This window comes from Rhipicephalus sanguineus, chromosome 5 (genome assembly GCF_013339695.2).
Source record: "Rhipicephalus sanguineus isolate Rsan-2018 chromosome 5, BIME_Rsan_1.4, whole genome shotgun sequence".
Classification (NCBI taxonomy): domain Eukaryota; kingdom Metazoa; phylum Arthropoda; class Arachnida; order Ixodida; family Ixodidae; genus Rhipicephalus; species Rhipicephalus sanguineus.
Window position 1 is genome coordinate 148,772,800 of NC_051180.1, and position 14,820 is coordinate 148,787,619.

At 51.5% G+C, this 14,820-nt stretch overlaps 1 protein-coding gene across 1 annotated transcript in view; it reads left to right on the plus strand.

Moving 5' to 3' along the window:
• The first annotated feature begins 910 nt into the window (after positions 1-910).
• The window catches only part of LOC125758642 (uncharacterized), an 86,011-nt gene continuing 72,101 nt past the window's right edge, over positions 911-14,820 (plus strand). The window contains exon 1 of the mRNA XM_049416062.1: positions 911-1,547. Within this exon, the coding sequence (XP_049272019.1) occupies positions 911-1,547 (637 nt within the window). The remainder of the gene's footprint in view (positions 1,548-14,820) is intronic.

Here is a 14,820-nt window from a genome sequence, read left to right on the forward strand (position 1 = left end):
AAGGTTCCCGAGTACGAAGTCATGACGGCATTGGCAACTGGAATTTCCTTCCCGCTTCTTGGCTCGACAAACTGGTCACTGTTGTCTCCTTCACACCCTTCTGGCAGCGTATACACACAAGATACCTGGGGAATCTCCTTTCCCCCGCTGCGGCACGCGTCGGCTTTGTATCCCGTTCGTCCGCATTTAAAACATTTCGTCACACCGGGACGTGAAAAGTTGGTCCGACAACTGTTAGCGCGATGGCCCAGTCGGTTACACAAGTAACATCTCGCAGCGCCATCCTGAGAATTCTTCTTTTCTTCGGGTGCCGATTTCTTCGAATCCGTAGGAACCTCCTTTTTTACCTTGGCCAGATTTGTGCCACCTTGCGCTTCCAAGAATTGATCGGCCAACTCAAGCATGTCGTCAAGCGATTTAGCTTTCCTCTCTTTCAGATACAGCGACAGGCTCGGGTGGCAACTGGTGAGAAATTGCTCTCTGATTAGAAGCTCTCTAAGCTCACCGTACTCCTGTGCCGTCTCTGAAAGTTCGATCCACCTGTCAAAATAATGGCTGAGCCGCGCAGCATACTGCGTTGCCGTCTCGCCATCAGCTGGCCTTCCCGTACGGAACCGATCACGGAAGCCTTCCACGGTGAATCTAAATCGCTTCAGCAAGGCAGCTTTCACTTTCGTGTAATTAGCTGCATCGGTAGGTGTCTGTTAGGACGCGGCACCAAACGCCGCTCTCTGTGTTGAGACGCACGTGAGCCACGTGCAAATGACGTCATCTGTTAGCCGCTATTTATGGGAACGCGCAATAAACCTTTTGTTCTGTTGCTGAGCGTCTGGCTCCGAGTCACGTCCATTACAGTGGCGACGAAGACAGGCAGCGGACCAGCGCAGGCCCGAACAAGACGCGCAGTGCAATGCCAGTCAGCGGCATCGGGGAGTATCGCCTCGGTACAAGTGCGTCATGGGACGAGTACGTGGAGCGACTTGAAATGTACTGTGAAGCCAACAAGCTTTCGAAGGATGAAGAAAAGCGTGCTGTTTTACTCAGCTCCTGTGGAGAAGAAACGTACAGTCTCATCGTGACGCTGGTCAAACCCGAAAGGCCAACTGCTGCAGCTTACGAGAAGATCAAGAAAGCGGTCCGAGAACACATGCATCCGAAGCCGTCAGTGCTGTGCGGTAGATTTTTATTTTACAAGCGTAACCAAGCGCAAGGCGAAAGCGTCGCAGATTACGTGACAGCGCTGAGAAGACTGGCTGAAAACTGTGGCTTCGGAGACGACACGCTTCCTATGGACGAGATGATGCGAGATCGTTTCGTCTTCGGCATCAGCAACGAGGCTGTGCAGCAACGCCTACTGGCAGAAAGGGACCTGACATTCACTGTGGCGTACGACATGGCCGTGACAGCGGAAGCAACCCAACGGCAGCAACGAGAAATCAGGACACAGAGCCTCAGCGACGCGAACTGCATAGGCGACGCGGCCCTCCACGAAACGCGCCCAAAGGAGCCAGCTGCGTCCAGAGATGGCGTCTGTTACCGCTGCAATGGTGAGCACAGTTCTAAAACTTGCAAATTTCGTTATGAAGCTTGTCACTATTGCAAGAAAAAAGGCCATATCGCTAGAGTTTGTCGCTTCAGAAAAGAATCGCCGTCAAGTCATAATCAAACTGCGGCACAGAAGCGAGGAAAAAATCCGGCACGGAAGCAAAGTCAGGCAAGCAGACCGCTGCACGAAGTGGAAGAGCTTTACTCTGTTTACGAAGTTCGCGAGTCAGAAAAATTTATTACCACTGTGCTGATCCAAGGGAAAGAGGTGCAGATGGAAGTAGACTCAGGAGCGTCTCACTCGCTGGTTAGCCAAGAAACGTGGCGAGCAATTGAAGGACGCGCAGGCAAAATTCCGCTAGTCAGTACCGGACGCAGCTTGTGACTTGGACGAAAGAGCCACTTGAGATGCTGGGAAAAGCAATAGTCGAAGTGCGTTTCAAAGAAAAATGTGCAAAGTTGCCTTTACTAGTGGTGAACAAGCAAGGTAGTAGTCTTCTTGGAAGAAGTTGGTTTAAGGCTTTAGGAATTAAAATTCAAGGAATAAAGAAAATATCTGATGAGTCAGAAATGCTTCAGCGATTTCAAGAGGTCTTTGCGAGTGATCTTCCAGGATGCACTCAACAACCAGTGCACATTGATCTAAAAAATGAAGCACAGCCGGTGTTTTTGAAAAGCAGAGCAGTCCGTTTGCCCTTCGAGATGACGTGGCAGCAGAGATAGACAGGCTTGTTAAGCAAGGCGTGTGGGAGCCAGTACAGTCCTCTACATGGGCAACCCCCATCGTAGTCGTGAGAAAGCGAAATGGTTCCGTATGCTTGTGTGGTGATTATCGCAGCACGGTGAACAAGGCCGTTCAAAGTAGCGTCTATCCCTTGCCCACAACTGATGAAATGCTAGCAACGCTAGGGCCAAGCAAAATTTTCACGAAGCTGGATTTGGCTCAGGCCTATCAACAGCTTGTTGTGGACGACGCATCAGCTGATGTCCTTACTGTAAACACTGTGAAGGGCTTATTTAAAGTGCGCAGACTGCCTTTTGGAATTACCGTAGCGCCGTGGTTGTTTCAGCGCACCATGGACGCGTTGTTGGCAGGAGTATCGGGAGCCAATGCTATCTCGATGACATCTTAATCTCAGGAGAGACGCCAGAACAGCACGCAGAACGCCTAGAGGCAGTGCTCACCCGGCTACAGAATGCACGTCTGCGGGTGAACAAAGAAAAATGCTAATTCCGCAAGCCGAGCATTGAGTTTTTGGGTCATGTGATTGATGCTACGGGCATTCATCCTTCTACAAGCAAAGTGGACGCGATCCTGAACGCACCGACGCCGTCATCAAAGAAGGAACTGCAATCATTCCTTGGGCTAATTAATTTTTATAGCCGATTCCTAAAAGGAAAAGCAGAAGTCGCGGAACCACTTCACCGCTTGTTGGACAAAGACAGTGCTTGGAGCTGGAATAGCCAACACGACCGAGCCTTTGTTGCGCTGAAGAACTTGTTATCGTCAGAAGCAGTTCTTATTTCGTATGACCCGAAGCAAACAATTGTGCTGTCGTGCGACGCATCACCTGTTGGTATTGGAGCCGTGTTGGCTCACCGGGAACAAGATGGCACAGAACGCCCAATAGCATACGCTTCTAAAACACTTGGATCGAGCGAGCGAAAGTATGCGCAGATTGACAAGGAGGGCTTAGCCATTGTGTATGGCGTAAAGAAGTTCCACCAATATTTGGCTGGACGTAACTTCATTGTTACAACTGATCACCAGCCTCTGCTGGGATTGTTTAACAGAGAGAAACGCATTCCGGAAGTTGTTTCCCCAAGAATGCTTCGTTGGATTCTTCTTTTGGCTGCATATGACTACACCTTGGAATATCGACCAGGTCCCCGCAACAGCAACGCTGACGCATTAAGCCGTCTTCCAGTACCGGGACGCGAAGACGAGACGCAACCACCTGGTGACGTGTTGCTGTTGGACGCTGTGGAGTATCCACCCTTACAAGCGTCTGACATCGCGGAACTCACGAAGAGGGACCATATATTGCCAACTGTGAAGAATTACATTCTCTCTGGTTGGCCAACAAAGTTTGACAACGATCTTGCGGCTTTTGCAACAAGAAAGAATGAGTTATCTCTGCATCGGGATTGCATTCTCTGGGGAAATCGAGTGGTCATACCTCAAGCAGCAAGAAATAATGTTCTTCGTTTGTTGCACGCAAATCATCCTGGCATGACAGCTATGAAGAGTCAAGCAAGATCGCTAATATGGTGGCCGAAAATGGACAAAGAAATCGAGGAATTTGTGCGTCACTGTGAAAGATGCCAAGTGAACCGTCAAATCGATCCAAAAGAACCAGTTCACTTCTGGGTTAAGCCAGATCAACCTTGGAGCCGTTTGCACATTGACTTTGCCGGACCAGTACAAGGCGAAGTTTTTCTCGTCGTGGTGGACGCATTCTCCAACTGGGCTGAAGTGAAGATTATGCCTTCCATGAAAACTTCGGCAGTAATCTCAGCTCTACGTGCACTGTTTGCCACTCACGGAGTTCCAGATGTTATCGTTTCCGACAACGGAACCGCATTTACGAGCGAGGAGATGCAAGCGTTTCTCAAGCTTAACAGCATCCGCTCAGTGTTTACAGCACCTTATCACCGTTCTAGTAATGGAAGGGCCGAAAGAATGGTGAGGGAAGTAAAAGAAGCGTTGAAGAAACAGTCGGGAAACGACACCCAATGCAAGATATCCCGCTTCTTATATAAACAACATACCACCCCACATTCAGAGACTGGAAAGAGCCCGGCGGAGATGATGATGGGCAGAAAATTACGTTCAGCTTAGACAAGCTGCACCCAGTCCGTCAGCACTCCACCTCTGACATCACTCTGACATACATACATCACTCTGACATCACTCCACCTCTGACATACGACGCAGGCCACGTTGTTGAATGCGCGGTCGAGGCCGTCAACGGAGATCGCATCACCGTCGCAGCTCTCGTCCTGCAAACAACTGCGCAAGTGCCGCCTTGTTGCACACTCCCCTGCCGATGCCCATGATCGCAGTTTGTCCCTTAAGGTTGGTTCAGTGAGTACGATATTACGTCGTAGTTTATATTAACACCGCACAGGACCGTCGCATGAGTATTAGAATATAAAAATAATTAATCGCTGATTATACCACGCACAGGGCCACAGAGATCGACGTGGCAAAGGCAAGCTGGGTCGAGTTTCACGCCACGCAGCCTAACGAAAAGCTTTAAGAGCTCCGCTTTTAAAAACGTGTCTGCACTGCCTCAGTTGAAAACTTTTAGAGAATGTGCACTAAACAGCGGCAACAGGTTTCGCTTATGACTTTATGACAAGCAGTCCACTGCTAGGCGCGCGCTTGCCTCCATAAGTAAAATACGTATGTACACCATCCAAATACAGCGGTAGTCTTAGATTTCCGCGCCGCTCAGCTGAGCTCACGAGGCGCTTTTTCCTGCGAGGCGAATCGGAAGCCGTGTCGTCGGCTCCCTCTTAGGGGCCTTCGCGGCAGGTTATGGGACGGCATCGCACCTGGTGTAAGTCGCCTATGATTATAGCCTGCGTGCAATAAGCGGCTTAAGTATTGGTGAGGCGCTTAAACACGGTCACAAGCTTACCTAAGAGTGGCGCTTACAGTGGATAGCAGAAGTCACTGTCCGCGAAGCGCTTGCTGCACACTGTCGATGAAGGCGTGGCGCGCTTTCCCATTCTGAGCTTGACTATCCACTCCTTCTACAGCTTTGGGTCCTTAGGATAGTTGTGAACGCCTTTTTCACGAGCGGACGAAGTACACTGAGGCACAGAGCAGTACTTCGCCATTGCGCAGCACTCGCCGCGGAGACAAGCGGCCGTAGTTCTAAGAAACAAAGAGCTGTAGTTCTAAATGAACTTTAAAAGCAGACCCACGGTTGTTCGAACAGCGTCAGTAGTCACCATACGCAAGATAACCAAGTTAACTGCTTTTTTGTTGAGATTTACCACAACGGTGGTTTCAACATGGCGCTGGGCCTACGTAGCAGACGAAAGCGCGCGAATCCCCGCTCTGACGTCATACAGGCGCCGTTCGCAGCGCCGCCATCGGTCGCACACCAGGCCAATATTGCCACGCCCACTTCTTGTTTGATTTTATGTTTTTTGGGTTTGACCAGCAAGGACGGTTATCAACGCTCGAGGCTGTCCGCGAAGCAGTGTTCGAGAAGCTTCTCGAAGTGGAGGTGCTGCTTCATGATCCGGACGCCACCGAGGAGCGCTGACCCAAGCCCAAGCCGCGAAGAAGACGACTCTAAGGACAACCCGGATCCTCGAACCAGTCGCCGGCAGAAGGGACTACAACCAGAGTACGGGCTCCTACCCGAAAACGCCAGGCAGCCGAAGACCGTCACATCGACCGACGAGACGATGACAGACCCCCTGCCGCCTACAACGGTAGTGATGCAACAGCCAAGGGAGCCACCAACTTTCCGTGGATCGTCATTTGAAGACCCGGAGAGCTGGCTGGAGACGTACGAGTGAGTCGCCGCCTTCAACCACTGGGACACTGAAGAGAAGCTGCGCCACGTCTACTTCTACTTAGAAGACGCCGCGAAGACGTGGTTCGAAAACCATGAATCGAGCCTTCAATCCTCGGACCTCTTTCGGACGACGTTCCTCAATACCTTCGCGAGCATCGTCCGCAAGGAAAAGGCCGCTGCTTTGCTGGAGACAAGAGCACAGCTACCGAATGAGATGGTCACTATCTACACGGAAGAGATGACGCGACTTTTCCGCCTGGCCGATGCTGCCATGCCTGAGGAAAAAAAGGTGCGCTTCCTTATGCGGGGAGTGAAACAAGACCTCTTTGCAGGATTGGTGCGCAACCCACCGAAAACTGTCACCGAATTCCTAAAGGAGGCTACAACAATTGAAAAATCCCTCGAGATTAGGACGAAGCAGTACAACCGCTCAACCCTGTCGACAGGCTACACCGAAGCGCACTCGCAAGGCACCGACGACCTACGGGAAACCATCAGAGCGATAGTGCGGGAGGAGCTGCGCAAGCTGTTGCCTTCAGCGCAGCCTCAAGTGGATTCGATCGCCGACATGGTCCACGAGGAAATGCAGCAGTCGCTGCGCACCCCCTATGCAGCGCAGCCGCAGCTGCAAGCAATGAACTATGCTGCTGCAGCCCGACGCAACGCCCCCCCTCCTCGCCCGCGTCAAGACGCCGCGCCGACGCCATACCAACGACGCCATACCGCCCGCCGACAGGACAAGGATGCGGCCCCCGAAAGACCGACGTTTGGCGTGCCCCTGACAACCGCCCGCTCTGCTACCACTGCGGGGAGGCCGGCCACACGTACCGCCGCTGCCAATACCGACAGATGGGGCTACGCGGATTCGCCATCAACGCGCCGCGCCCGCAGCCAGGCGAACGGCCTCGCGACATTGACGACAACCTCACCAGAACACAGTGGCAAGAACGACGACCTTCCCGATCGCCGTCACCCGGCCGCTACATGTCACCGCGCCGCCGGCAGTACACGGGCCCAAACCGGGGCCGGTCGCCTAGCCCGTATCCGGGAAACTAAGGGCAGCAACCGATGGAGGTGCGGTTGCTGTACGACGAAATGCCGAAGATCCTCCGCGGCCGCCGACGACGACAACGCGACGAGACCTTCAGAACACGACGCAAACCGGACGGAGCCCTCACGACGAAATTTCGCGGCCCGAAGAAAACCTGACGACGCAACGTCGAAACAGCGGGACCAATCGACGAAGCCGTGATCCGACGCCACGACCTAACCGCAACGCAAGACGACGGACTAGCGACCTCGATGTTCTTATCGACGGCCACAGCGTCACAGCTCTCGTCGACACCGGAGCCGACTATTCCGTCGTCAGTGGGCCATTCGCCACCAAGCTGAAGAAAGTAAAGACCGCTTGGAGTGGACCCGAAATCCGGACAGCTGGAGGCCACCTGATAACGCCGATTGGTGTCTGTACGGCGAGAATCACCATCGATAACCGGACTTATCCTGCGAGCTTTGTAATCCTACAAAACTGCTCCAGGGATGTGATACTCGGAATGGACTTCCTAAGTGACCACGGCGCCGTTATCGACCTGAGGTCTGAGTCGATAACACTAACCTCAGACAAAGCGCTCCCACCCCACGCGACGCCAAGGAACCATGCACTGAAGGTGATAGAAGAGCAGGTGACCGTTCCGCCGCGCTCCAGCGTCATTATTTCCGTCGGCACCGAAAAACCTGCGAACCTTGAAGGCGTAATAGACGGCGATCAGCAACTACTCCTGAACCGTCAAATTTGCGTCGCAAGAGGTATCGCCGAGCTGCATGACGGTAAAGCAAAGGTACTGCTGACAAACTTCAGCCACGAATATAGGCACCTCAACATGGGTGCGACGGTTGCCTACATCGACGAATGTGTAGCCGCCAGCGATGCTTTCGCCCTCTTCGATGCTGCCGAACCTGCTTCGACGAATAGAGGTCCCGAACCGGATTTTGACGTCAACCCGAGCCTTCCGAAGATCAAGCAAGACCAGCTCAAAACCCTGCTCCTGCAATACAAGGACTGTTTCTCGTCGTCATCTCGGGTCCGACAAACGCCCCTTGCTAAGCACCGCATTATAACAGAAGAAAATTCTCGACCACTCCGACAGAGCCCCTACAGAGTTTCGACGCGAGAACGTGAGGCCATAAAGAAACAAGTGGACGAAATGCTTCGCGACGACATCATCCAGCCTTCAAAGAGTCCGTGGGCGTCACCCGTGGTGTTAGTGAAGAAGAAGGACGGGACACTGCGCTTCTGCGTTGATTATCGGCGCCTGAATAAAATCACGAAGAAGGACGTGTACCCCCTCCCACGGATAGACGACACCCTCGATCGACTTCACAACGCGACGTACTTTTCGTCGATGGACCTCAAGACCGGCTATTGGCAGATCGAAGTAGACGAAAGAGACCGAGAAAAGACCGCTTTTATAACGCCCGACGGCCTCTTTGAGTTCAAGGTCATGCCTTTCGGTCTTTGCTCGGCACCTGCGACGTTCCAGCGCGTCATGGACAGCGTACTGGCCGGATTGAAGTGGCAGACGTGCCTTGTGTATTTGGACGACGTCGTCGTGTTTTCCTCGACCTTCGACGAGCATCTCCGGCGGCTTGAGGCAATACTTCAAACAATCAAGACCTCTGGACTGACCCTGAAGCCAGAAAAGTGCCGATTCGCATACGACGAGCTCCTGTTTCTGGGTCATGTGATCAGCAAGTCTGGAGTGCGGCCAGACCCGCGGAAAACAGCTGCCATCGCCGACTTTGCGCCAGCCACCGACAAGAAGGCCGTGCGCCGATTTCTCGGCTTATGCGCCTATTACAGACGCTTCGTCAAAAACTTTTCACGGATCGCCGAACCACTGACGCTTCTCACGAAGGCTAACGTGGAATTCAGGTGGGAAACGGCGCAAGTGCAAGCATTTCAAGAACTTAAACGACGCCTGCAGACGCCACCCATACTTGCGCATTTCGACGATTGCGCCGATACGGAAATACACACCGACGCAAGCAGCGTAGGACTTGGTGCCGTCCTTGTGCAAACGACTGACGGGTTTGAAAGGGTTATCAGTTATGCTAGGCGGTCACTATCCAAGGCAGAAGCCAACTATTCCACAACAGAAAAGGAATGCCTTGCCATCATCTGGGCTACGTCAAAGTTTCGCCCCTACCTCTATGGCAGGCCCTTCAAAGTTGTCAGTGACCATCACGCCTTATGTTGGCTAGCTAACTTGAAGGACCCTTCAGGTCGTCTCGCACGATGGAGTCTGAGGCTTCAAGAATTTGACATTACCGTCGTGTACAAGTCCGGACGAAAACACTCTGACGCCGACTGCCTGTCCCGAGCCCCCGTCGACGCGCCGCCGCAAGAGGACGACGACTGCTTCCTCGGAACTATAAGTGCTGACGACTTCGCCGAAAGGCAACGAGCCGACGCGGAACTGGGGGGCCTTATGGAGTACCTCGAGTGCAAGACCGCCGTTGTTCTGAAGGTATTCAAGCGAGCACTGCCGTCGTTTTTCTTACGAAACGGCATTCTCATGAAGAAGAACTTTTCGGCACTTCGAACCGACTACCTTCTTGTCGTGCCCTCATCATTGCGACCAGAGGTCCTCCAGGCACTACACGACGACCCGACGGCTGGGCACCTCGGTGTTGCCCGCACGCTGGCCAGAATACAGGAAAAATGCTACTGGCCACGCCTTGCTGCCGACGTCGCCCACTACTTTAAGACTTGCCGAGATTGCCAGCGACGGAAGACACCGCCGACGAGGCCCGCGGGACTTCTGCAGCCAATCGAACCACCTCACCGGCCGTTCTAGCAAATCGGGATGGACCTACTGGGGCCGTTCCCAACGTCGACTTCTGGCAACAAGTGGATCGTCGTAGCAACTGACTACCTCACCCGCTACGCCGAGACAAAGGCCTTGCCCAAAGGCAGTGCTGCCGAGGTAGCCAAGTTCTTCGTGGAGAACATCGTCTTGCGACATGGTGCCCCAGAGGTCCTCATCACAGACAGAGGTACCGCCTTTACTGCGGACCTAACTCAGGCGATCTTAAAATACAGCGAGACGAGCCACCGCCGCACCACCGCCTACCACCCGCAGACCAATGGCCTCACCGAGCGTCTAAGTAAGACCATCGCCGACATGCTGGCCATGTACGTCGACGTTGAGCACAAGACGTGGGACGCCGTCCTTCCGTACGTGACCTTTGCTTACAACACGGCCGTCCAAGAAACGACGCAGATGACGCCGTACAAGTTGGTCTACGGAAGGAGCCCGGCGACGACGCTCGACGCCATGCTACCGAACGTCACCGACGAAGAAAACCTCGACGCCGCGGCTTACTTACAACGTGCCGAGGAAGCTCGACAGCTCGCCCGCCTGCGCATCAAGACCCAGCAGCACACCGACAGCCGTCGCTACAATCTTCGACGACGCTCCGTGGAATACCAGCCCGGTGACCGTGTCTGGGTCTGGACGCCGATACGCCGACGTGGGCTTAGCGAAAAACTCCTTCGGCGATACTTCGGCCCATACAAGGTTCTTCGACGTCTCCGCGCTCTTGACTACGAGGTCATCCCGGACGGCATTACCAACTCCCAGCGACGCCGCGCACGACCTGAAGTCGTTCATGTCGTGCGCCTTAAGCCGTTTTTTGCACGTTAGCGAACCTGGGGACTCTACTTTTACCTTTGTTATTGTAATTTATTTATGTATGCACTTGTTTTTTTTCTCTCTTCTTTGATCTTTCACAAGCATCGGGACGATGCTTTTTCAGAGGGGGGCAATGCCACGCCCACTTCTTGTTTGATTTTATGTTTTTTTGGGTTTGACCAGCAAGGACGGTTATCAACGCTCGAGGCTGTCCGTCAAGCAGTGTTCGAGAAGCTTCTCGATTGTAGTAGATCGTTTTGTTAAGATTTCGCGCCACACGCGAATGCTCCAGCTTTATCGAGAGATAACGCCGCCACCAGCGATATCGCTGGAAAGTTCGATAGCGCCTGTATAAAAGCCGACGCACTTGGCCGCTGGTCAGTTGATCGACGGTCGACGCTCTGTTCGACGCTATAAGTGTATTGCTGTAGTTTGAGTTTCAGTTTCCCGGCCACAAGTTCGGCCAAATAAACAGTTTCATCTCGGACGTGCTGACTGCTGTCTTCGTCGACGTCACGACCACGTGACAATATGAAGGTCATTGGGAAGAGGGAAGAGTCTCCTCAACTCGTGTAATATTGCGTGGCACAAGCGCAGAATCGAGCCAGGCGTCAGGAGGGGTTTCGGGAGCCTCGACTACCGATCAGCCGCGTTTTCTGACCATGTTGAAAAAGTGCGGCAGGGCTCCTTTAAAAGGAACGACTCAGTTCTTTTCAGTAAAGAAACAATATAGAACGATAAGTAAACTGCTGTTGGAAAGCGGCAAGCTGCCCATGCAATCTCTCGAACACAAACTGGAAAAAGGTTACGTGTGTTTGGAAAGAAAAACGAAGAACTCAGAGTACTACATAATCTGCTGTTGAAGAGGTGTACGCAACTGCGCCTCTTTCTGAAGTCAAAAGGGTTCTGGCTAAATACTAGGGGTGTGCGAATAGTGAATTTCAGAACGGAACCGAATACCAATCGAATAGTGATGACACCGAATCAAATACGAATATTAATCGAATACTCTTCGAATAGTTTTCGAATAGTAAGGTAACGATTTTCAAAACAGTAACTCAAGAAAGGGAAATTGACGAACACCTGATTGTAGCACGAAGCCACAAGGAAATACGTACGGATTTCTCAGAAAGGAAGCTTCTTAGTTGCTGGCCGAAGGGTTCTCAACGCTTCCGCCACATTGCGGGATTACGCAGAACTACTTTTGAATAATAAGTCTTAGAGCTCAACAACATTTTTTTTGAACAAAATATTCCCAAACTTTCACCAAGAAACTTTACGGTTACTTTTAACCAACTCAGTATACCACAACTATGAAAACGCTGGTAAGCTCGTATACAACAACCACCAGGGCCTGCGAAATATTTATAGGTTGTAAGTTAAATACAGCGAGGAAGGTGATACTTGGTTTCCTGCTTTTAAATAGAATTGCGACATAACGACTGAACAATTTTGAAGCGAACACTACGAATACAGCTAAAGATGTAATGAAACGGGTAAACCTGTTATCACAACATGGGTCTCGGCTCCGAAAGAATGTAAATAGTGTCGAAAGCTGAAGAGCAATTGACGCAAACAGAAGACTTGCGTCTTTTATTCATTAAGCTGAACGCTGTCGTAATTCCCACCTTCAGTTATTACTGGATGAAGACAGGAACTGAATAATGTGATGGAGCTGCAGCACAGTGAAAACTGAGTAAGAGCGGACTTTTCAGAAAAATCGCCTTCACCTGGCAATAAATACCACGTCGGTAGTCCCGCAAAAGCTAGAGCTGCATGTACATACATCGGTAATTTAGTGATTAAAAGAACAAAAATTACCTTTAGCTGTTCCAATCTTTCGTTCGTTCGGGGTTCTCCCGTTGGTGCTACTTACACACAAACTATTCGAAAATTATTCGATGTTTCGAATATGTACTATTCGATTCCAGTAGCGAATCGAATATAATGCTATTCGATTCATTATTCGAAATTTTCGAATATTCGCACACCCCTACTAAATACATATTGAATAATTCAGAGTACTGTGCACTTTACCCTGAGAAAGCAGTATGCAGCTCTCCCTTAAAGAAATATGACCTGTCATTTATGTTCGTCATAAAGTCACGTTACGCTATACCAGTTTTGGTGTACATCCTATTAACGAAACGGCCAGGAGAGCACAAAGTCGTAGGCGCCTAGATAGATAGATAGATACGCTCAAAGTCTCAGAAGTTCGCTAAGAAATGCTTCGCATTTAATAATTGGGAAGTTTGCAATAAGTCGCACAAAGCTTGGTTACCCGTCCACCGACACGTCTAGCTGCGAGATGCGCGGCTTCCTCCTCGGCAGTACGCACTTTCTTAGGACGCCCCATTACTGCCTCGCCACCATCGGGCGCAGCCAGGCTGTGCACTGTAGAACGGAGGTTGCACGTGATGTCTCCGTCGGTGGTTCTGACTTAGCTACCTCGCATGAGCGGCTTGGCCCGGTGATGCGGTATCTGGTGGCGATATCTGGTGGTATCTGGAGCTGCTGTGGGTACCAGGGCACGCAGGAGATCGAGGCAATGAGCTTGCTCACGCCTCCGCCCCTCGAACTCTTACACCGGACCTCCGCTGCTTCCTCCACAGCGCAACTTCTTGCTGACCAGGACGACCCCCAGCCCCTCCTTTCCTATACCGATATCCTGCAACACATTAGGCTGAGAGACGCACTCTACCCCCGCCTGATCCTAAATTAGATAAGGCAACGCAGGTCGCGTGGCGATGATTACAATCTTTATGTTATTCAAAACTTTATATCTTGTCCAAAATAGATCCTTGGGCGTACAATCCGCAATTTAAATTCTGTCCCCAGACGGCCACCTTATTTCATAAGGTCTGGGAGTGCCAAGACAATGCCAATATATCGGTCAAATATAATCCTACATTAGTCGAGTGGGAGGCGACTCTATCCATGTCTGACCCAGGGCACCAACAAGCCCTGGTCGACCGAATCCGGACGGCGGCAAGCGCCGATGGTCTTTTGGACTAGGAGGTCCAACCACTAGAGACTCAACTTGTTTGAAATAATTGTTTGTTCTCTCTCTCCCGACATAGCTAAGTTATTGAAGTGGTGGTGCAGTTTGTATTCATAAAAGTGGTTAACGGATTATAGTACTTTGTACTCTACTATGGGGTAGCAGTAAGCCATTCCCAACGAGGAGTTAACGTAGTCAACGTTCAGAGAGGACACTCCGCGAAATCTGGCCTCAGGAAATACGTCACGACTACGTAACGAACTAGTGCTCTCACCAAACGCCAGAGGACGCAAACGCGGAAAAAAAAGTTATCATCAATCCAACAAAATTGTTTTTACAAAAAAATTATACGCACAAATTTGGCATGTTCTTTATACATAAAAACAATTTATTCAACACACCTTAGGTGGTTATTTTTCTTCAGCCGTAATGTCATAAACACCATCTACGATTCGCGTACCAGCCGTACCGCCATACCAACGACAAGCCCATGAATGACAGCGGGAAGGTTTCGTCCACGTCGGCTGCGCCGGTGTTTTCGTGTGGGAGACAACAGGTGGTGCACGTTTTCAAGCGAAGCTTGTAGAATGACATTGTTGGGCTAGTTGGGTCATTTATTCAGAAAAAGGTTACAACTGCGCGAATAAGACACCATCTAAGAAACATAGAAGTAAGCACACACACGTTGCGCTTCGTGTGTGTGCGTGTTTCTATCTTCCTTACGTGGCGTCTTATTCGCGCAGTTGTAACCTTTTTCTGCAGCTTGTAAGGACGGCGAGGTTCGCTAAAAAACAGTTTGTGGCTCTACACGGCGGCTAGATGTGAACATTGTGCAACGTATCCAGTGTAGCAAAGGGGGGCACAGCGTCAAGCCGAGGCGACGCGTGCTGCGTCTGCCACCGACGCGAGCGTCTGTGCGCTGAGCTCGGCGCGAAACGTTGAGGAGCTTTCTCTGGGCCTCGCATGCTTCACGACGTGTTTCCCGAAGGCTCGGACCACGAATAAATACTGCAAAGCCCTACCCTTCCGTGGACAAGCA